At 34.4% G+C, this 24,026-nt stretch overlaps 1 protein-coding gene across 1 annotated transcript; it reads left to right on the top strand.

Moving 5' to 3' along the window:
• The first annotated feature begins 4,505 nt into the window (after positions 1-4,505).
• LOC100914262 (pulmonary surfactant-associated protein D-like) lies at positions 4,506-23,534 on the top strand. Its single transcript, XM_023495634.2, has 5 exons — positions 4,506-4,734; positions 15,736-15,923; positions 16,671-16,763; positions 18,540-18,623; positions 22,705-23,534. Exons 2-5 carry the CDS (start codon positions 15,752-15,754, stop codon positions 23,076-23,078), a joined length of 723 nt encoding a protein of 240 aa, XP_023351402.1. The 5' UTR covers positions 4,506-4,734; positions 15,736-15,751; the 3' UTR covers positions 23,079-23,534.
• The last annotated feature ends 492 nt before the right edge of the window (positions 23,535-24,026 follow it).

Below are 24,026 nucleotides of genomic sequence, written 5' to 3'. Positions count from 1 at the left end.
GAGCAGCGGGGGGGGCACCCCAGGCTCCCAACCCCAGGGAGGCTCATGCCTCCCTTTCCTGGCCCAGCACACACTCCCCTTGTGCCACCCCTCAGCTCCCCCAAGCTCCAGCTTGGAGAAGGAGGCAAGAGGATGGGATATCATTTTTTAAAAAAAGAAAATATGTTAACTTTTCATGTTTTGGCATGATGCTGGAAATAACATTGGTTAAAATAAATGCATTTTAACTAAGTTAACAAAAGGAATGATCAAAAAAGAAATAGAACCACTGATTGTTATAGATACATCAATGATAATACATTACAGAGAAAAGTCAGAAATACCTAATTTGTATTTTCTTTATTGAATTTGCAAAGGAGAAGAATCAATTCGGAAGGATAAACCAAAAATTGTCAATGGGGAGGTGAAATCTAAGATAAATAAGAAAATAATAATGGATCTCCTAAAGGTCTTCATGAGTTCATATTACCATGTTATTGACAGGTTATTAGAATTCCAGGTTATTGGAAAAATAGAAAGATATGATTTGCATGTGACTGAGAGCAACCTCTGGCAGATTATTGAAAATAGGTACCACAGATCATAATGACGCAGGGCAGACTTGCCGTATCCCTTCTACTATTATTGGATCACTAACATTAAGCTGCCATCCAAAAGATTCTGAGGTTCTGATTCTATTATTTGACCTTCTCTGCATGTTATTATTGACTTTGGACTATCTTCACCATTCTACAGTATCTTTCTTATCCTTAAACTCCACTCTGCCTCCTCACCCTTTCTTGACATACATATCCTCCCTGTTAACTAATTGAAACTGGTCATCAACCTCTAAAAGAGTCTGAAATTCACAGTTAAAAATGATCTCACCATTTCACCATGGAACAAAGGTTGGAAAGTTGAAAACTGAATAGTAGCTGCCTATCTTCAGTCTTCAAAACACTTATAATGCTATAATATAGTATGAAAGCAAGATTTTCCTTCAATAATTAATTTTTTATGTAGAGCAATGGTGGAAAAGTATTGAAAATAAAATAAAAACATTCAATTTATGTCTTCTTTTCATTACTATAGAGCTTTATTTGTGATGACCTTCAATTATTTATTCTAGCCAAGGATCTCAACATCAGTTATTTCTGTGTCTTTAATAGCCTCTAAGGACCACTGGTCTCTAAGTGTCTGAGATCTACCTCTCTACTTGTTTTTTTCCCTTAAAATTTGAACAAGGTTTGCTCAACTCCAAACTTAGACACCTCTTTCTTTTTAATTATTTTTTTCAGTGGTTATAAAAAAAATTGCACAATCTTTTGTTACATAGTTCACAGGTTTAGATAGAAATCTCATGAACTTCAGGGGCTATCTAGTTCAACTTTTTTTTTTTTTAAATTTTCAAATAAGGAAACAGAGGCCCAGGAAGCTGAATGATTTGAACAAGGTCACACAGCTAGAGAATTTAAACTCTGGGCTTGTGACTTCCTAAGCCAATTTTTCTTTCATATGTTGATGCCTCTCTGTGAAGTAATTCTTTGAGCAAGGAAATTATAATATATTTAAGGAACTAAATGTTCTCTTACTACCTAATTCCCTGTATTTGACCTCAAATCCCCTTAATCTTTACCAATGTAACCATTATGTTCTTCCCTATCCTTCACCCTACCCCTTTAGTGTACTAAATTGTATTTATTTACTTCTTCTTGCCCAGATGGACTTTCAGGCAATTATCAAATCTCCTGATAGCAAGACAAAGTTTTTATTTGCCTTTGCCCACATTTACAGCCTTGCCAAATCATAAAATCCTAGTCAGAAAGGACCTCAGAGGCCTTCCTATCTCTAAAAAAAAATGAATCCTTACTACGATATATTTGATACCTGGTCATCCATTTTAGTTTAATGATTTTCAGCAATGAAAAACTCATTACCTCCTGAGGCAATGCATTATTACACTTTTAAACAGCTTTAGTTCTTAAAATTTTGAAAGAGAGGAATCCTTGGAGATCTTTTGAACAAAATACATTTGACAGAATGAGCAATAAGGCCTTAAAAAAGAATTTTGGTGATTAGGTGGCACAATAAAGAGAGTATTGGGCCTTGAATCAAAAGAATTGAGTTCAAATCATCTACTAGTTGTACAAAATTGGATGAGTCACTGTAACTCTATTTGCCTCAGTTTCTTCATCCATAAAATGAGCTGGACGAGTAAATAGAAAACCATTTCACCATTTCTGCCTAGAAAATCCTAAACAGAGTCATGAAAGGTCAAATACAAATGAAATTTCTCAACTACAATAAGAAGTAAAAAGATGTAATCAAGTAGTAAGTGACAGAGTTAATTCTAGAACACGTCTGATTGGCTCAAGATTCTGCCCCTCATCCCCTATCTTTTTTCCCAAACTTGTCAACACTTTGGTCCAAAGAGTCATTCTGCTTTCCTACTCTAAACCTGATTTCCTTCCCAGAATACTCCAAGAATCCTTCTTCTCCATTGCTTCATTCCTTCTTCATTGCTTCCTTAAAGTATTTTAACTATGGTACCCTGAAAGACAGCAGAGGGTTCCAATTTTTGCTTTAAATTATACTGAAATGAAGTTCTGATTCCTTCCCTCAATAGTCATGAGACCTTCAAAAAATCACTCAACTCTCAGATCCAGGCCTTCTGGGAGAAAAGCCCTCTGAAATTGTAAAGTGCTTTGTAAATAGGATATAGTAGTATGATCATTTCAATGAAAGTGCTTAGGGGAACAGAAAGAAGAATGAATTGAGAGTCAGGGGACTTAGTTCTAAATTCCATCTCTGTCCCCTTTGTGAGCTTGGTAGACTCACTTAACATTTTTTGGCCTCTTTATGTAACTCAGGATTAAAGCCTATTTGAATAAAACTATTCCCAATGATGCAGAATAACTGATGCTACATACTTATATAATATAATATATATTATATAATTATATAATATAATATAATAGGCAGTGCTGGTGAGACTTTAGGAGAAGAGAGCTCTAGTGTTCCAGATATATTAGAGAGAAAGGACACAGAAGATTTCAGAGTCTCTTCATGGAGTGCTCTCTGGAGGAGGAAAAAGAGTCTGAGAGGAAGCCACCTTGGAAAGGAGAGAGCACCTTAATCATGTCCCCATGCCCAATTTGTCATATTGGTAATTCCAGGAATGCCCTTGATGGAGGTCAGAGATTCTTGTTTTCTTATGCTTAAGCTGAGGTTATTGTTTGATATATTCTAATCTATACAACTTTTCTGCCTTTTCTTTTCTATCAGATTAGATAAATATTTTTGTTGTTGTTCTTGCTGTTTTGCTATACACTATGATGTGTCTTTGTGTAACTGTCAATTGGTGGGAAGGGAAACAAGCCTTTGAAAATATAGCTTGGGCACTCCTTCTCCATCAAGGAATAGTGATGGTGAATACAAAATGCATTTTTATTAGCAATACTTATATCAACTATAGTTCAAACCTAATACCCCTTTTTTAAGAAGTGGAGAAGAGGTAAGCCTCCTGGAACCAAAGTGATTTTTCTTGCCTGATAGGAATCAAAGGCCGACTTTGGAGATGGATGGGCAGAGGGGATTCTGGAGGATCTATTCACTTTGCTATAAAGCAAATCTTGTAGATAGAAACAACCTACACGAACAATAACCACATCCTATATCTAAAATGAAGGTTTTAGAATAAGAGCTTTCAGATCTGCCAGCTGTTATTTGGAATCAGAGATCCTAAGTTCAAATCCAACTTCCATCAATTACTATCCTTTAGATTTTGAATTCTATGAGTGTGAGAACTGTCTCTTCTCCCTTTTATTTTTGTCCCTATTCCTTAGCAAGATTCCTGGCAAAAAGCAAACATTTAATAAATGTCTATTGAGCCTGAATTTCCTCACCTGAAATGTGGAGGTTGAAGTCAATGACTATTAAGGTCTCTTGCAATTCTAAAGCTATAATTCTATCATTCCATAGTTATTATTACTGGAAGATAAGCAAAGTTAATCTCTTTTGCACTCATTCCCTATAATTCCCTAGTCTATTGTTCCATCTGTTCCCTTTTGTTTTTACAAAAATCTCTCACACAGACACCATCCTATTTTAAGGTCTTCAGTGCTTTTCCCATGCACTCTTGCTATAGCTTTCTAATTGATCTCCCTACTTTAAGTCTGTCTCTATTCCAGGATGATTTTCCTAAAGCTCAGATCTGACCATGCAACATACCTAACCAGTAAACTAATAAACTCCTACTCCAGCATCCCCTTTATCTAGCCATTAAAGATATCACCTAAAGGAGAGAAGCAGCTTTCAGATACTGCTGCTGTAGTGGCAGGAGCTATTGTAGATGATAGCATGGAAGAAACTATTGTTGCCCAATCTTGCTCCACGGAAAGCAAATAGAACCCAAATGGCCCTTCCCAAAATCCATTTGCAGGGATGGCACCCAAAACTACAACTCAGCATCCACAGGTGACTGAGCGAATTACTCAACTTTTTTTCCAAAAATGGTCTGGGACTTTTATGCTCTGAGATTTCTGCTGCTCACTCACTGAGAGAGGAATAACCCATCAATGCCATAGGTGCCACTTGGACATCTGGGCTTTCTTTGGGTGGAGACTACTTTGAGTTCCTGTGACAGTGAGTCAAGGGGCAGGAAGTCAACTCCTGTCAGAATAAAAGAAGGCAAGTGCGGTTTCACCAGTTAAGGACAGATACTACATTGCTACAAGGATGCCAAAAAGCCACAAGGTACAAGCATTCCTATTAATATCTCCTCTCTTTCTTTTAATGCTTCCAAAGGATATTATTCTCAACTTATGCAGCTGAGAGCTGCTTTAACAAATACCATCATACACAGCACAATGATTAGTATCTTGGCAACAAGATAAAAGTAAAATGCTTATTTTATTTTTGTGTGTTTTGTGTTCATTGTGTACATATACTATATAGATATATAATATCTATATGTACGTATATATGTTTATTTACTATGGGATACGTGTGTGTGTGTGTGTGTGTGTGTGTGTGTGTGTGTGTGTGTATAAAAATTCTGTGAGAACTGAGGAGAATAGAAGTTGCTTTAAATTTTGCCAGTCATTTCCAGGGCACCAGGGAGAGACTACTGCTTCAAGAACTCCACCAGTAGATGGAGGCAGAAGGACAGAGATCAGGAAGGGTCTGCTAAAAGGCTTCTCTTTCCAGGATCAGTAGGGTTAAGGCATGGATCGAGGGAAAGCAGGAGAAAACATGAGATAAGGTTTCTAGAAAATGGAAAACAAGGAAGACCAGTAACACCTTCCTCTTTGGATGATGAAAAAAATAAAATTTTATCTAAAAGATTACAATAACATATTGCAAAGTTTGTGCATTAAGTTGTATTTATATCAGGTTTGCAGGAAAAATTTAACATATTTAACAAATATTAAAGACAAAATTTTAGAATAACAATGTTTAATTTGGTAAAAAGTTGTTTGAAAAATTGGCAAACGATATGGCTAAAACTGGATATAGAACAATATTTTACATCTTTCCCGAAATTATGGTCAAAATGGACACATGATTTAAACATAAAAAGACAAAATACAAGACAATTAGAAGAACATGAAACATATTACTAATCATATTTATAGATGGATGAACAATCACATAAAACAAGAATTAGAGAGAAAAGCTAAGTGTAAAATGGATAATTTTTATCACATCTAATTGCAAAATTTTTGTACAAGTAAAATGTTGCTAAGATGAGATGTTGCTAATATTGGGGGATATAGAGAGTTTTTAACATAAAATTTTCATATATAAAATATATAAAAACTTTGTCAAGTCTATAAGAATATGAATCATTTCCCAATTGATGCAGGGCCAAAGGATATGAAAAAAAATGCATTTTTTCAATGAAGAAATCAAAACAATTTATAGTCATATGAAGAAATGCTTTGGATCGTTATTGATTAGTGAAATGGAAATTAAAACAAAGTTTAAAGATCATTTTACACATATCAAATTGGCTAAAATGATTGAGGAGGCAAACCACGAATACTGGAAGGAATGTCGAAAAATCATTACATTAATCCCTTGCTGTTTGAATTGTGAAGTGACCCATCCATTGTAGAGAACAATCTGGAATTATGCCCAAAGAATTATTAAACTGCCTATATCCTTTGATCCTTCAATACCTCTATTATATCTATTTCCAAGGATGATTAGGGGGAAAAAGAAAAAAGCTTTTTATATGTTCTTAAATATTTAGAACAGCTCTCTTTGTAGTGGCAAAGAAATGGAAATTGCAGGGATACTATCAATAGATGAATAAGTTGTGGTATATTATTGTGATGAAATACTATTGTGTTATAAGAAAAGATAAACTAAATGATCTGCAAAAAATATAGAAAGACTTGCATGAAATAATGAAGAACAAAATGAGCGAAACCAAGAGAAAATTATATATAGAGGAACAGTAATATTGTTGTAAGAATGACTTTGAACTTAACACTTGTCAGCAATACAATGATCAAACACAATCCTAAAAGACTCATAGAAAATACTTTTCAGAAACAGAAAAAAAAAATGCATTCTGAATGCAGATCAAAGCATACTATTTTCACTTTTTTTCTTACTCATAGTTTTTCCATTTTATTTTTATTCTTTTTTTGCACCATGTGGAATGTTTAATATTCTTGTACATGTATAATGTATATAGGATTGCTTGCTCTCTTAGGGAGAGAGTATAGGAAGAAGGAAGAAAAAAATTTGGAACCTTAAAATCTCATAATAAATGAATGTTGAAAATTATCTTTACATATAATTGGAAAAATTAAGGGAAAAAAGAATGACTTTGAGTGAATACATCACTGTGAATACTATAAATATCCAAATAAATTATAAAGGACACATGAGGATTGATATCATCTGAGAAAGATATGAAGTGATGAATAGAATTATGTATAGAATAATTTTACATGTACATATTCCTCTTAGTATTTAGTAGTCTTCTCTAGGGCAAGGGAAAGGGGGGAAAGGGAAAAAAGAAATTTACATGAAAACTTTATTATATATTTAAAAGAAATAGCAAGTGGTATGTAATAGTTTTATAGTTACATGTGTAATTATTGTTTTTATTAGACTATATATACTGAAGGTGCTTGTTTTTTTCCCTCATAAATTAAAAATTATATATATATATATATATATTTTAAGTACACACCTTAAAGAAAGCTTATATGGTAGTTCATCCAAACACCCTACTTCTATTTTACAGATAAGCAAACAGAATTAAAAATTCCTAATCAGGCTTTATTTGGCATATCAGGAAAGTGATTATATGTACAATAATCTGTGAAGTTGTCAGGATGGACTTTAAGTCTTTTTTTCTCACCCCACACACAAAAAAAAAATTTCAAGGATTATCATAGGTAAACATAGTCTTATGCAAGAATAAATGCAGTGTCATGGTGTTTGATGGCCAAGAATGTAACTTCAAACCAATAACAAATATAAAAGAAAACATGTTAGCAAGGCCTCCCCCACTACATAGGAGAGAGAGTGAGAGAAAGAGGAGGGAGGTGTCCTCAAGACAAAAAAGAATTCTAAGAGCATTAATCTTCATGTGTACAGCAAATAGTTTTCCCTCTTTTCTTATTCTCTCTTTTTTTTTTTAACTTGAGCCTAAATAATGAATGCTGACTTTTGAGCCAGAAAACCAGGGTTTAACTTTTGAGAAGCAATAGAGTGAAAGGAGAGAGAGAATAGAATAAATGAGAGCAAATTAGTTATCAAAAGTGATTGTAAAAAAAATTTGAAGCATTTCTCTGATAGGGAGAGAGAGAGAGAGAGAGAGAGAGAGAGAGAGAGAGAGAGAAGGAGGAAGGAAGGAAGGAAAAAAGAAAAGGAATGAAAGAAAGAAAGAGAAAGGAAGGAAGGAAAGAAGGAAGGAAGGAAGGAAGGAAGGAAGGAAGGAAGGAAGGAAGGAAGGAAGGAAGGAAGGAAGGAAGGAGGGAAGGAAGGAAGGAAGGAAGGAAGGAAGGAAGGAAGAAAAAGAAAAGAAAGCTTTGACGCCAAACTCTGTCATTCACAAGCTATGTGAACTTAAATGATTCAAGAACTGTTTGACAATTTATCTTTTGCACAGTGAGGCAGAGCAAAAAGATAGATCATAGGAAGGTTGAGCAAGGGGTGTATTACTGAAAGATTCATCTTCATGAGTTCCAGTCCAGTCTCAGACAGCAGCTAAATGATCCTGAGCAAGTCACAATAAATGTGTTTGCCTCAGTTCTTCATCTATAAAATAATCTGCAAAAGGAAATAGCAAACCACTCCAATGTCTTTCTGAGAAAACCCAAATAAAGTCAGAGAAAATCAAACATAACTGAAATAAACAGTGAGGAGATTGTACTATGTCATCTCAAAGTTCCAATCTAGCTCTCAATTGTATCCTCCTAGTATGTGAACAGCCGACATCCCAGAGAACTTGAGTCACCTCTTCTTGTTACACTCCTGTGTGCAAACACCTCCAAAAATAAGAACCTTGCAGCCCTCCCAAAAGCAGATCCTTCTGCTTTGAGATAGCTTCTTTTTTCCCTCAATAATATTTTTCCAAATACATATAAAGATAATTTTCAACATTCATCTGTGTAAGTTTTTTTGTTCCAAATTTTTCTCCCTTCCTCCCCTCTTCCCAAGACAGCAAGCAATGCAATATAAATTAAACATCTACAATCCTTCAAAACAAAAAATTTCCATATTTGTCATGTTCTGCAAGAAAAAGCAGACTAGAAAGGTAAAAACCATAAGAAAGAAAACAAACAAACAAGCAAAACAACAACAAAACAGGTGAAAATAGCATGCTTCAATCCATATTCAGTCTCCATAACTTTCTCTCTGGATATGGACGGGATTTTCCATCCTTAGTTAAGTGCAACTGTCCTGAAAATCACAACATTTCTAAGAGCTTAGTCTGCCATAATTGATTATCACATAGTCTTGTGTGTAAATGTTTTTTTATGGTTCTGCTCACTTCACTCAGCATCACTTCATGTAAATCTTTCCAGATCTTTCTGAAACCAGCCTGTTCATCATTTCTTACAAAGGAATTATATTCCATTACATTCATATACTATAATTTATTCAGTCATTCCCCAACTGATGGGCATCTACTTAATTTCCAATCCCTTACCATTACAAAAAGAACTGCTTTAAACATTTTTGCACATGTGGGTCTTTCCCCTTCTTTTATGAACTCTTTGGGATACAGAGCCAGTAGTGACACTATTAGATCAAAAAGTATTCACAGTTTTGTTTTGCTTGGTAAGTTTCATTTTATTTTATTTTTAAAATATCTTATTATTTTCAAAATATATGAGAAGATAGTTTTCAACATAGACCCTTGAAAAACCTTGTGTTCCAAATTTTTTCTCCCTCTCTTCTCCCCACTCCCTCCCCTAGACAGTAAGTAATTGAATATATGTTAAGCAGCTGCAATTCTTCTATACATGTTTCACAATTATCATGCTGCACAAGAAAAATCTGATCAAAAGGAAAAAAAAATGAGAAAGAAAACAACAAGCAAGCAAACAACAGTTTAAAAGGTGAAAATTCTATGTTGTGATCCACATTCAGTTCCCATGGTCTGCCTTCTGGATGAATATAGCTCTCTCCGTCACAAATCTAATGGAATTGGCCTGAATCACCTTATTGTCAAAAAGAGCCACATCTGTCAGAATTGATCATCACATAGTCTTGTTGTTGCTGCATAGTGCTTTCTTAGTTCTACTTACTTCACTTAGCATCAGTTCATGCAAGTCTCTCCAGGATTTTTTGAAAACATCTTACTAGTCATTTCTTATGGAACAATAATATTTCATAACATTTATATACCATAGCTTATTCAGCCATTTTCCAACTAATGGGCATCCACTCAATTTCCAGTTTCTTGCCACTACAAAAAGGGCTGCTACAAACATTTTTGTACGTGTGGATGCTTTTCCCTTTTCTTTATCTTTTTGGGATATAGGCTCAGTGGAAAAACTGCTGGATCAAATGATATGCACAGTTTGATAGCCCTTTGGACATAGTTTCAAATTGCTCTCCATCTGGCCCTGCAGAGTTTTTCTTAGGGAGGTGATTAATATTAATAATAATAATAAAATTGTTCAATTTATTTTTCTGAAGTAGGACTATTTAAGCAATTTATTTCCTCCTCTGTTTTTCTGGGCAATCTATATTTTTGTAAGGATTCATCCATTTTATTTAGATTATCAGATTTATTGGCATTCAGTTGGGCAAAATAGCTCCTAAATATTGCTTTAATTTGATCTTTATTGGTGGAAAGTTCATTCTTTTCATTTTTGATATTAACAATTTGATTTTCTTTTTTTTCTTTTTAAAATAAAATTAACTAAAGGATTATCTATTTGTTTTTTTTTTTTTTTTTTTATAAAACCAACTCTTAGTTTTGTTTATTAGTTCAATAGTTTTCTTACTTTCAATTTTACTTATCTCCCCCTTTTATTTTCAGATTTTCAAATTTGGTATTTAATTGGGAGGGTTAATTTGATCTTTTTTTTAGCATTTTTAATTGCATGCTCAATTCACTGATATTCTCCTTCTCTATTTTATTCAAGTAAGCAGCTAGAGAAATAAAATTTCCCTTAAGAACTGCTTTGGCTGCATCTCATAAATTTTGATATGTTGTCTCATTATTGTCATACTCTTGGATGAAATTACTGATTCTGTCTATGATTTGTTGTTTCATCAGGCATTCTTTAGGATTATATTATTTAGTTTTCAATTAATTTTTGATCTATTTTTCTCTGGCCCTTTATTGCATATAATATTTATTATATCATGATCTGGAAAAGATGCATTTTTTCTGTTGTTCTGCATTTGATTTTGAGGTTCTTAATGCCCTAATATGTAATCATTTTTTAAATGATTCCTTTCTGTCCCCACTCAATTTTCTATCATACCTAACTTTTCAAAAATTCTATTTACCTTCTTAACTTCTTTCTTGTTTATTTTTTGGTTCAATTTATCTAGTTCTGATAGAGCAATCCTTCACTACTATAATTTTGCTGTCTATTTCTTATTGCAGCTCTCTTAATTTCTTTTCTAGGAATCTGGATGCTATACCATGTGGTGCATATATATTTAACACTGATATTACTTCATTATCTCTGGTACCCTTTAGCAAAATGTAGTTTCCCTTCTTAACTCTTTTAATTAGCTCTATTTTTGTTTTTGCTTTATCTGAGATTAAGATCACTACCCCTGTTTTTTTTTTTTTTTACTTCCAGTTGAAGCAGAATAGATTATACTTCAGCCTTTTACTTTTACTCTGTATGTATCACTCTGCTTTAAATGTGTTTCTTGTAAATAGCATATTGTAGGATTTTGGCTTCTAATCCACTCTTATCTGTTCCAGTTTTAAGGGAAAGCTCATCCCATTCACATTCACAGTTAAAATGATTAACTCTGCATTTCCCAAGATATACTTTCCTCTTCCCTTTCCCCCTTTCCCCTCCTCTCCAATGTTTTGCTTCGGACTACCACCTCGCTCCATCTGTGTTCCCCTTTTACAGCCCCACCCCCCTTTATTATTCTTTTCCTCTTCTATTCTGTTGTCCCTCCCATTACCCTTCCCCTTTCCTTTTCAGTTTTCCTCCCTAAGGTGAGACAAATTTCTCTATCTAACTAAATATCTCTGACATTCTCTCTTCCAGTCAAATCTGATGAGATTAAGATTCACACAATCCTCATGCCCTTCCCTTGCTTCCCTCATCTATAACAGATCTTTTTGCCTCTTCATGTGATATAATTTACCCCATTTTATCTCCTCTTCCCTCTTTTTCCTAGTACAATCCCTTTTCCATGCCAGTTTCTTTTTTATATTTTACAGTAAAGTCAAATTATACCTACAACCTCTAAGTATACCTGTAACAAAGATACATTTCTCAAGAGTTAAACATATCATCTTTCCATATAGGGATGTAAACATTTTGACCTTTAAAAATATAGGTTTTTTTCTTCCCTATTTACCTTTTTCTACATCTTTTGAGTTCTGTAGGAGAATATTAAGTTTTCTGTTCACCTCTGGTCTTTTCATCAAAAGTAAATAAAAATCCCCTATTTCATTGAATGTCTATCTTTTCCCCTGAAATATAATGCTTAATTTTGCTAGATAGTAGATTTCTGGTTTCAATGCAATCTTCTTTGCCCTCTGGAATATCCTTCATTCCTTCAAAGTGGAAGCTGTTAAATCCTGGGTAATCTTGATTGTGGCTCCTTGATATTTCAATCATTTCTTTCTGGCTGCTTGTAGTATGCTAGTCATGATCTGATAATTCTGAAATTTAACTAAAATATTTCTTGAAGTTTTCATTTTGGGGTTGCTTTCAGGAGGTAATCGGTGGATTCTTTAAATGGCTATTTTACCTTCTGGTTCAAGGACATCAGGAGAGTTTAACTTGATGATTCTTGAAAGATGTTCTCTAGACTTTTTCATCCTACTTTTCAAATAGTCCAATAATTCTTAGATTGTCTGTTATGGATCTATTTTCAAGGTCAATTGCTTTTCTAATGAGCTATTTTACATTTTTCTTCATTCACTTCCATTTGTTCAATTCTAATTTTTGTGATTTGTGTGTAATAATTGTAAATTATTTTCTTTAGTTTTTTTAATCTCTTTTACATTTGGCCATTTTTTTTTTCTGAGGCAATTGGGGTTAAGTGAATCACCCAGGGTCACACAGCTGGAAATCTTAAGTGTCTGAGGACAGATTTGAACTCAGGTCCTCCTGATTTCAAGGATGGTGCTCTATTCACTGTACCACCTAGCTGCCCCTACCAATTAAACTTTTACATGAGTTGTTTTGCTCATTGAATTTTTTTTTCCCTTTCACAAATTCTATTTTTCAAGGAGTTTTCTTTTTCCATTTCACCAAAATTATTTTTAAGGAATGATTTTCTTCAGACAATTGCTGTGTTTCCTTTTCCAGAGTTCTCATTTCCTTTCCTCATTTTTTCTTCTAATTCTCTTTTAAGATCCTTTTTTGAATTGTTACAAAAGAACTTTCGAGATGAAAATCAAATTATATTACCCATTAAGGCCTCATCTGAAAATGTCTTTAGTGTCCTTAAAGTTTGAGGTTTATTCTTCCTTATCTCCATAAAAGGTATCTATGGTCAAAGCTCTTTTTTTCTTTTTTGCTCATTTTTAAAGGTTAAAGTCTACTCTTATGGCAAAAGGGAGATTGTCCCAATCTTCCTCTACAGGGTAACAAGTGCTTCATGCAGCTCTGGGGCCCGTGCTGTTGTCTTTCTTCTCATCCTAGGTGGTCATGGCCACGTCCTACTTTTTATGCTGGATTCAGATGCTCACTATTTGCTTTCTGCAGTTGTATTGGAGGTTTCACAGCTAGTCTGCTGATCTACCAACTTCTGAATCAGGACAAGAGTATCAAATGCTGCTGTAATTTGGCTAAGAGTTGTTAATTAGATTTCCCCTGCATGTGAAGGGTGCTCTGTCCTGGGTCTCCCTGCCCTACACTGCACCTGTGCTGGGCTGCAACACCCCCCTTCTCCATGACCTGTTGAGACAGACCTTTCCTGAAGTTCTTCTAAAATATCTTCTAGAGCAGCTATGTCATGCAATGCATAGAGCACCAGCCCTTAAGTCAGGAGAACCCAAGTTTAAATCTGTTCTCAGACACTAAACACTTGCTAGTTGTGTGACCCTGGGCAAGTCACTTAACCCCAATTGCCTCAGCAAAAAATAAAATAAAATAAAGTATCTTCTGCCAGAAATTCGTTACACTCAAAATATTTGTGGATTCTGTCACTCCAAAACCCTTTCAAAGACTCAATCTGGTATTTATCTGAGGGAAGCCAGAAAGGACTCGGACAAAATCTTGCCTACTCTCTGTAATTTTCAGCTTCTTTTTAAAAGAAGTTTATTCCTAAATTAATTTTTTTCAACCTCCACCCCTTTACTCCCAGTTCTACTTTCTGTACCAAATTGAATACTTCTAGCTTCTCTACTACACACATGCCTCTCAACACTAGACAAGCCCTCTCATGTTCTAAGTTTTCTCTTCTCTAGGATAAATATTTCTAGGCCCTTCACCTGATTTTAGCTTCACATATTCTTGAACCCTTCCCTCTCCTCATTCTCATTGGCCATGCTAGAACAGAGCATTCAGAACTATACATGATACTATATTTCTGCACTGATTATGGCAGAGAATAGTAGGACTATCCATTCCCTCATTCTTTATCAACATCAGGTCTTTTTTAATTTAGCCTAAGTGTGTATTTTTTCTTTAGACAGACATAGTATACTTTTATCTCATGCTGAGCTTTAAATCCAAAACGCCCCTCTAGAAATTCAAAAGGACCCTCTAGAAATATCAAATAAGGTTTGTTTCTTTCAAAGGGGCCCATACAATTGCAAACATCTAGAAATATTAAGCATAAATAGGTTTACCTAACCCAATAAATGAGAAGAGACTTCCATCTGAGCCTTATTCATGAAGCAATAGTTATAGCTCCTGTACAGTGAATTCTTTATTTTCCCCAAAGTTTTATTCATAGCCTAGTCACCTTCTCAAAACAACAGTAATAACTCATCATTTAACATTTACCAAAGTTCTAGCATCATGAATAGAACTGAGGTCAACTGGCAATTGACAATTGGCAAAGGGTACCTTTTCCTTTCTTCAATACCAATGTGCTTGTCTGTACCACCTTTGCACCATGTCTCAGTCATTTTTCTCTCAGTATGGTTCAACATTTCCTTGGACACTTATCACAACAACTCTACTAGCCCTCGTTGTCACAGCTTTTAGTCTATAGTTCTCTGACTCAGTGGCTGGGTACCATATCCCTTATGCCTTATTATTTAAACTAGAAAATTCCAAATTGATGCTGTTTTCAGTGGCTTTTGCCTATGTGTCTTCCTTTTTTTTTTTTTTTTCATAAATAGACCTGAAGTTCTGTGATTCTCATTTCTTTTAGATCTTCCTTAATGTTTCCTACTTTTTAATGATTTTTGAAAGATCTTGATGCTGATACCTGTATGACTGCAACTTTTATTTACAACTTGCATACTGATTTGTTTAAGACTAGGGGAGGCACAAAGAGTTCAAAAGAGAAATTAGATAAATTATGTAAGGAATATTTGAGGAGAAAACAGTTGAGGAAATCACAGAAAGCTTGTCTGAAGCAGCATTCTAGGCAGCTAGGTGGCACAATGACTACAGTTCTGGACCTGATGTTAAGAAGACTTGTGCTCCATATGACCTCAGACACTTATTAAAAGTGTGTAAATCACTTTTGGTAAATCACTTCACTTAACCTCTGTTTGCTTAGTTTCTTAATCTGTAAAATGACAATGATAATAATACTTTTTAGACTTGTTGTGAGAATCAAATGAAATATTTGTAAAATATTTAGATACTATAAATACTAGTTTTTATTTTTTTTGTAATTTTATTTGTGACTTGGAACATGGAGGAGAGGGGAATGTTTTTTAAAGAGGTAGAGGTATTTCATAGACAAAATTTTTAATTCTGCCTAAATGCTACTGGCAATAGAGATATAAGAAATCAAAGAATGGGAATTCTATCAAGCCAAGACTAAGAAATACACAAATGGTTTCAATTGAATTGCCTCTGGGATAAGTCAAAAGAGTCTTTGGAAATGAAGAAAATGAGGAAGATTCTCAGCATGATGGCATCCTCTCTTTATTCCATTCAGTTCCAGGTGTGAGAAAATGCATCTCCTTGGTATTTTCCAGTTTCTCATGCTGGGATTATCACTGACTGTGGCCTCTGAGAAAGGAACATTTGAATGTGAATTTAGAAAGAACACATGCAATATTGTGTCCTGTGGATTACCAGGTCGAGATGGGAACCAGGGTCCAAAAGGAGAAAAAGGAGACCAAGGTGTGTAAATGAGAACTCCCTGAGTGTTTTCACTGTAAGAATGGTATTGTAGAAGAGGTGATAAAGGCAGAAAGATCTCTGAATGGATCCCAAATCCGTCTCTGAAAGTTCATCTTTGTAATCATGCACAAAAACCAACCTCTCTGCATCTGATTTTCCGCATTTATAAATTGGGAACAATGATATCATTGGCACTTATCTCACAGTGACTTTGTAAGGCACAGATGAGATGATGTATGTAAAGTTCTTTCCAACTTTTAGTACACCATAGAAATGCCATTTATTATTAATATCTTCATCCACTCAACCATCATTTGCTAAACATTTACTTGAGGCAAGACATTGTGTACGAAACTGCATAGTATAAAGATTGATAAGATAGGGTGTCTGCCTCAAAAAAACTTGGTAGCATGATTCACACTCCTGCTACCTCCTTCACCAGAGCATGGAAAGGTCTTTTTTCTGCGGCATGATTTACTTCTGAAAGGAAGGATGGAAACTGAGGGAGATGCCAGGGTTCTGTGAAGAAACAATAGCAAACCAAACCTAATAGGTAAAATCATGTGGCTCAGCTCCCCTTTGACATTCCTACATCCTAAATACCCGGCCACAGTGGGGTCAGTTTTCTCAGCCAACAGTAAGCTTTGTGTATACTTCCATAGCAAGATTTTGGCCTGGTTGTTATAGAAGGAAGGGGAGTCTGAGCCTTGATTGTCACCTTTTCTCTCCAACTTTTCTGATGACAAGGTCGTCCTGGAAAAGCTGGCCCCACAGGGATCAAAGGAGATCTGGGCTCTATGGGACCCAAAGGACCAAAAGGAGAAAAAGGAGAAATTAGAGGTAAGTTATATATTTCACTTGGAAGAGAACAAGGGTCCAATAGGACAAGTGGAAGAATAGTATATAAATATATATATATATATATATATATATATGTATGTCTATGTATATATATATATATATATATATATTAAGGAAGAACTAAAGGGGACATGATTTTTATGCTACTCAATGTAGTTCAATATGTGTTTATCCAGGATCTATTCTAGTAGGCAAAGATTCAGTTCCTTCAAATTTTATTCTAACTGTGGAGCTAAGACATATGTGACACAATGAAACAAAATAACTGATAGCCTCTTTGATATATGCAATTTTTTTTGGAAATATAGAGAATGGGAAAGTAGCATGGCTGAAATAATATATGGTAGCAAAGTACTGGAAACTGTAGACATACCTGTCAATTGGGAATGACTGAGCAAATTGTAGTAAATGAAGGAATACTACTGTGGTCTAAAGAATGATGACCTCAGTGTTCTTGAAAAAATATGGATATACTGCTATGAAATAATGAAGAGAAAATGAGCAGAACCAAGAAAACAATGTATACAGAAATAGCAATATTTTTTGAGAACAACTTTCAGTTAAGTCATTTTGACTTTTAAAAATACTCAACTTTACTACAAAGGACATAAGAAAGTGTTATGTTGATGCAGAGAAAGAGCTGACAAATAAAAATGTGTATGAAATTATAATATATATATATATTATATATTTGTTTTCTATAGTAGCCATCTCCAGGGTAGTGGGAAAGGGGACTGGAAGGGAAGAAAAATAAGAAAGTAATTTATCTGATAACTTATACACATAAATATAAATACATATAACTTGGGTAATCATCTTTTTTTATACTATGTTATATAAATGCTTGTTATATAAATTGGAAATAAAATTAATAAAATTAATAATAACTATAAGAAATCTCTTTAAAGGTGCAGAATTTTAATGTGGAGGGCATTGTAATAGATGCCTTTCTAGGCCATCAATAAAAGTAAAGAAGAAGCAACAAAAAAACAATGTGAAGACTCATGTGACCAGAGTTGAAGGTGCAAGAGAGAGCAGATGAATGAGTAAAATAATAAGAGTTGATAAGTTAATAGCAGACAGCTTTGAAGGATAAAACAATGAATTAAGACTTAAGCCTGTAGGTAATGAGAAACCTCTAAAGATATGGTATTAGGAAAAGACCATGGTCAAAGTAAATAGAAACAAAACCTAGTAGAGATACACATGCTAAGAAAGAAGAAAAGAACAGAAAGTAAGGGAAGGAGTATAGAAATAAAAAGGATAGAAGTTTAGTAGTTAATTGTAATTTCTCATGGCCTAAACTAGAATGGTAGAGATATAAAAAATGAATAGGTAATAAAGAGAGAGAAACTGGGTTGCAAATATATGGAGGGAACCTTATTAATCTTGGGCCACAGTATTAAAAATAATTAGAAAATGGATGGAAGATGGGAAGGAGAAGCAGTTTTTTCTGTTATATCTGAGATCCACCTTGATGTGGCCTTTGGAAGAGTCTGTGTAATTGTCTTGTGAAGAAATCCCATCACTTGACACAAGGGAAAAGATTGAATCCTTTCATCCTCCTCAAATTACTTGTCCTTTATTTCAGGACCAGATATATTCCATTGTTGGGGGGGAATGTGGGTCCCAGTATTGAGCTCCCCAATAGTCAGGATGTGTCTCTCACTAGAGAAAAGGAAATTCAATGTCCTAAATCTCTCAGAAGCATTAAATAATTGGCAATGGAAATAACAAACCATTTTTGTCATTCAGAACTTATTCCACTTAAGTCACAAATAACTGCTTTGCAAGGAGAAATGAGGACACTGCAGGATCTCATGCAGAAATATAGAAAAGGTAAGGAATAAAATTTTAAAACTACGAGCTGAAATGTCATTTACCTTTCCCTACACATTGCTCTTGTAATTTTCCCAAACCTTAATGTGACAATCACATTCTTCCTATGGAAGATTGTCCTAAAGGAGCAGAATCATTCAGTGTTATAGTCTTCAAATAAAGTGGAAGCTTTGCTAGTTACCCATGTCCTACAGTATAAATGTTTGACTTGAGTTGAAATTCTACCTTAAATGTTTTCTACCTTTGTGATTTTGAGCAATATTTTTACACCTTTAGGTCTTAAATCCTATGGCTTGAAAATGAGGGAGGTAACACTGTCTGCTTTAGTTTTTTTCTAGATATGCATCAATGATTCTATGATTTTAGAGAATAGTTTCACCAAAAGTTTTAGAGGTTCTGAGAAAAAACTGCAGAAAAGTAGTAAAAACTTTAGTCACAGAGAAATATGAAAGAAAGAAGAAGAATAGTTGGAAATACAACTCCAATGCCTTGATGGCACCCTCCTCAAGCCACAAACTCTGAAGAATTAGCTAAATTCTAGAGCCATGATTTTAGTCATTTTGGAGATCATCTAATCTAGAAGCTCTTTAACCTGAGATCCAAAAATCCTTTATTATAATAATTTATAAGGGAAATTATTTTTATAACTGTATATAGTATAGTTTCTTTTGTAATCTTTAATATTTTATTTTAGGCATCTAATAACTTTAATCTGATAAGGGGACCATTATACAAAAACTATTAAAAATTCTGGCTCAATTCTATTATCTTCCCCTTACCAATGAGAAATTTAAAGCCTTTGGAAATGCATTGACTTGCCTAAGAACATGCATAATTAGTCTACCTTCCCAGTCTAGTGTTCTTTTTTTATTCTAGTCCAGTCCTTTCCATTCCATATTCTGCACCAAGTTCCAGTGAATGACAAACAATCAGACTTTCTTCCAGATACCTAAAAGTACTAAGAGAGTCAGTGCAGGCACCTTGCTTCCCAAGCTTGGACAAGAGGAAGGAATATCTATGGCTTGAATTGGTGTAATACCCTTTAAGGATTTGTTTGTTAACTACAAAAGCATACTAGGATGTATTTTGTAGGCAAGAGACAAAAAAACAAATGAGATACTGACTGCGACTTCTGTCTGTAGGTTGGAAGGTATGGCAGGGATCATGTGGAATCATGTTTTGAGTCTCCTTCTATGTGTCCTGAAGGTTCCCTTGTCCAGAGCAGAATGTCTACCGATTTTCTGAATGTTGCCAGGAATTCTATATTCTAACAAGATGTAACTAGAATGTCTCTTCTGTGAACCACACTGAAACCTACATCTAACCTGCAGGTGACCAAAACCAAACAGAATAGGCTAGAGATAGGAGATTCAGAACACAAACATGTTTAATTAATTTTAGAGTGAGGAAAATAATGTCTTCAGGCAAAAGTCTTCCCAATCCATATTAAGTGGAAAATGTCACATTGCTGAGCCCAGAGGCTACTTATATATGTGAAAGTAGTTGATCCACAACACAATTGAGACATTTCTCATGGTTGAAATTTTGTGAGACAATACAGGGATTCTTAGGTCCTATGGGAAGAGTCACTGTCTCGAGTCTTGGGAGTCATGACTAATCTGCATAGTATAGAACCAGAGTTCTGTGAAGGGGAAAGGAGTATAATACCTGTCATTTTCAAGGAACAAAGATGGCGAACATGTGATGGATGATCCTAGGAAATAGGACAGCTAAATCTCTTAGCATTAGTGAGACCTATATGGAAAGTGTATTTCAATTTCATTAATAGCCACTATTTGAAAAGAGATTAGGGTAGGAGGGCAAAAATGTACTTGAATTGGGGCTTTGTATTTGAGCACATAAAAAGAGAGAGAGAAAGAAAAATAAAAAATAAAGTGAGAACTGTAGACTCAGCCCTCTTCTAGAAACTTGGGACAACTTTCTTACCTGGATGTTGGCTGCTTCTGGGTCAATCCACTCAAGAGCAGGGCTTTCCTCAGATGATATAGTTTCACAGCCATACATGGATAGGTTTAAGCAATGCAATAAAGTTTTTCTCACAATTTTCAAACTAGATAATTACATTAAGTCAAGTATAGATAAAGTTACTTAAAGGGATCATAAGGGGCTAGTTCTGAGAAGGGAGACTTACATGTCAGCAAAGTATCCAAGAAAACTTAAACATTAAAATCAAGTCCCATCTAACAGCAGCACAGGATTAACATAAGGGAACAGAGCATGTAGAAAGGATAGGCCTGGATGTTTCATGTAGTTATCTGACCCTATTAATATGTTGAAACTATATCTTTAATATACTTATTGTATTACATATATTATATTATAATACATTTAATACGTATTATGTTGTATATCATACATACATGATATGTTATATTTAATATATTTAGCATATTTATACACTTTTATAATAGCCAAAATTTTCAAATGAAAATTTTCTACTATAGTAAATAGTAATAGTAGAAGTAGTAGTAGTAGTAGTAACTGTTTTATAACTAAACATGCCTCATTAAATATTTAGTGTTTTTCAAATATCTTATTTTTATCACATGCTTTTAAAAGCCTAATTCATATGTAATAACAACCAAATTAAAAGGGAAGTTTTGTCTAACATGTTTTTGGTTACAATGGTCTCTCAAATTTCACAATATAAATTTAGAAATACAATAATTACACAACCAATAAATTTCAGATGACATCAATTGGATTTCCAAATTATCAAATGTAAAAATTATTGATTTTATTATCTTTGACATTTTAAAGCCACTTTAGAGTGGTTTAGACATGGAAAAATTACATTCAACTAGAGAAATAATAATAATGTAGTGCCTAGCATATGCCAGTCACTTTGTTAAGGATTTTATAGTTATTATTATCATTTTTGGTCCCACAATAATAAATATGGAAGGTGGCTATTATTACAAACAGAGACAAACAAATAAAATAACTTGCCCAAAATTAAGCTAATAAGTTTGACAGATAGGAGTGGGCTCAGAGGAGTAGCTAACTATTTCCCTCCTCTCATACTGCCATAGCAAATGCAGCCAGGGGCATTTAGATAGTCTTAAGCAGCAGCTGGTCAGGGCCTGCCAGAGGCTGAGCCTGCTCTGCTCTGGAGATATTAACTGACTGGGCTCTGAGAATATTCATCCAAGTAATTGGACATAATTCCAGATATATATATATATATATATATATATATATATATATATATATATACTATTTCCATCTTAGGCAGGCAGGATGAAATGACAGTATTGGAGGTATTAATTAATACATAGTATTATTTTCTCTACCTACAACTTTTGAAAGTTTTTTCTGACTGGCTGCATTTTAATCTTTCAAGATAACAAAACCTAACTCAAAGCACAAAAAAAATGACAGACATTTTACAAATATAAAAACAGATAAAATGACAACAAAATAATGCTAACAAGAATGCTATATTCAACTGGTTTCAGAAGCATAAGCAATTGGACTTAAATAAGTTTACAAATTTACTAAACCCATGCAGAAAGAAAAAAAAGTAAAGGCATACAATTAAGCCAATTAGCTATGTAAAAAAACTTCTTATCAGAGTAATCAAGGATAAACTGGATGAAGAAAGAGAGCCCCAGAGTTTTCATCACAAAGCAATGCAAGCTCAGTCAAAGACTGAGCCAGAAGTGAAGCAGGAATAAATGAAAAAAGAACTCACCAGATGAGGTGAGTCATTCTACAGAAAAGTAAGAGCAGGCCAGAGACAGGAAAGTCAGGATATAAACAGAAGTTTAAATTCAGAGTGAGGAAAATGATGCTTCCATGCAGAAGTCCTCTCATCCTAAGAAGGTAGGCTTAATGATACTGAGACTAAGGGCCACTTATACACATGAAAATCCATTTGGTCCTGTTTCATGTCCAATCCCACTTCTGACACCAATTAATGTTAACTGAACAAGCACCTCCATGTTAGAAACTGGATTACTTTTATGCCAAGCTTAGTGCAGAGCCTGCTTGCTGGGCCTTAAACTCTGGGAAATAGGGTATCTCCAAAATATTTTGACTTTTCTTTCCTTCTCTATAGTTATGATATTGCTTGGTGCCAAAACTGTGGATGATAAATGGTTTGCAGTAGCAGCATCTGAAGGGACATTTGAAGAGGGAAAGAAAATATGTTCACAAAGGGGTGCCCTACTGGCATCCCCTCAGAATGCCAAGGAAAACAGAGCCCTACAAGAACTGGCTGAACAGTTTAACAGGAAAATCCACCTGGGTATGAGTGATGAGAAGACTGAAGGTAGATTCCAGTATCAGAATGGACAAATTCTCAGCTATACAAATTGGGCAAATGGTGAACCCAATGGTGGAAGGAATGAGAACTGTATTGAACTTTACACCAATGGTCAATGGAATGATGAATCATGTACAGAAAAAAGACTAATTGTTTGTGGATTTTAGGTCATACCAAAGTTTTAAAGGGGCAACTTGTTGAATGGTGTTGCTACATTCTCTTAAAGGATTTCCTGTGTAGGGGTTCTATCTTCATCGATGAGGTAAGGGCAAGATTTGGTATTTCTTTTGATCCCTTAAATAAGATTCATTACAAATTTAGCTGACTTTATGTCATTAAGAGAATTAATTGAAGGAAAAGTTGCCACCAAGATATAGTACAAGCCTGTAAATAATGAAACATGATGTGCATAGGGGAATTCGATGTAGAACTTTTTGACTATGCTCTGAAGAAATACACAAGAAAACAATAGGAAGAATCTGATAAGAGATGTAAAGATAGGCAATGGCCAAAGAGGGAAAAGCTATTTAAATTTGGATTTTAAACATTGTAGGTGACAGTTCAGAGACTAAGATATTATTTTAAAAATAAAGTATTTCAATATCACATGTTATGACATGATATTGGAAATAACACAAGTCAAAACAATTATAGAGTTACCAGATTTGAAAGTTGGGTCAAATCAGAGACCACCCAAGGTTCAAATTCCCTCTACAATGGGTGTTTGTTCCACTTTGATATGAATGACAAAAACCTCACTACATTCTAAGGCAGCCTCTTTCCATTGCTGGCCAATTCTTCTTCAAAAGTTCTCCCTTGTAATGAACCCAAATTTGCCATCCTACTCTTCCCTAAAACTTCAAGTCATTGATCATTGTCATCTCTTCTGAAACTACACAGGGAAAATCTAATCTATCTTCTACTTACAATTGTTAATGACACACAACTTCTGCAAACATTTTTTTTTAAAAAATAACTGGGATTAAGAATGATATTTCTCCCATCCCATGCTTTACCTTCCCCAGGTTAAATATTCCTCACTACTCCAACCATTCTTTTTATAATTTAACTTTCAGATCCTTATTAGCCTCTAAAAATTTCTTCCATTTCACAAA

The sequence above is a fragment of the Sarcophilus harrisii genome, chromosome 2 (genome assembly GCF_902635505.1).
Source record: "Sarcophilus harrisii chromosome 2, mSarHar1.11, whole genome shotgun sequence".
Lineage (NCBI taxonomy): Eukaryota > Metazoa > Chordata > Mammalia > Dasyuromorphia > Dasyuridae > Sarcophilus > Sarcophilus harrisii.
The sequence above is the reverse complement of the archived record's forward strand: the minus strand, read 5'-3'. Positions and strand labels throughout refer to the sequence as shown.

Bases quoted from the DNA above. Each gene is read 5' to 3' on its own strand.
- LOC100914262 (XM_023495634.2), top strand. From the start codon at position 15,752: ATGCATCTCCTTGGTATTTTCCAGTTTCTCATGCTGGGATTATCACTG. The intron at 16,764-18,539 runs GTAAGTTATATA...TTTGTCATTCAG, and splicing joins AGAAAAAGGAGAAATTAGAG to AACTTATTCCACTTAAGTCA. The intron at 18,624-22,704 runs GTAAGGAATAAA...CCTTCTCTATAG, and splicing joins CATGCAGAAATATAGAAAAG to TTATGATATTGCTTGGTGCC.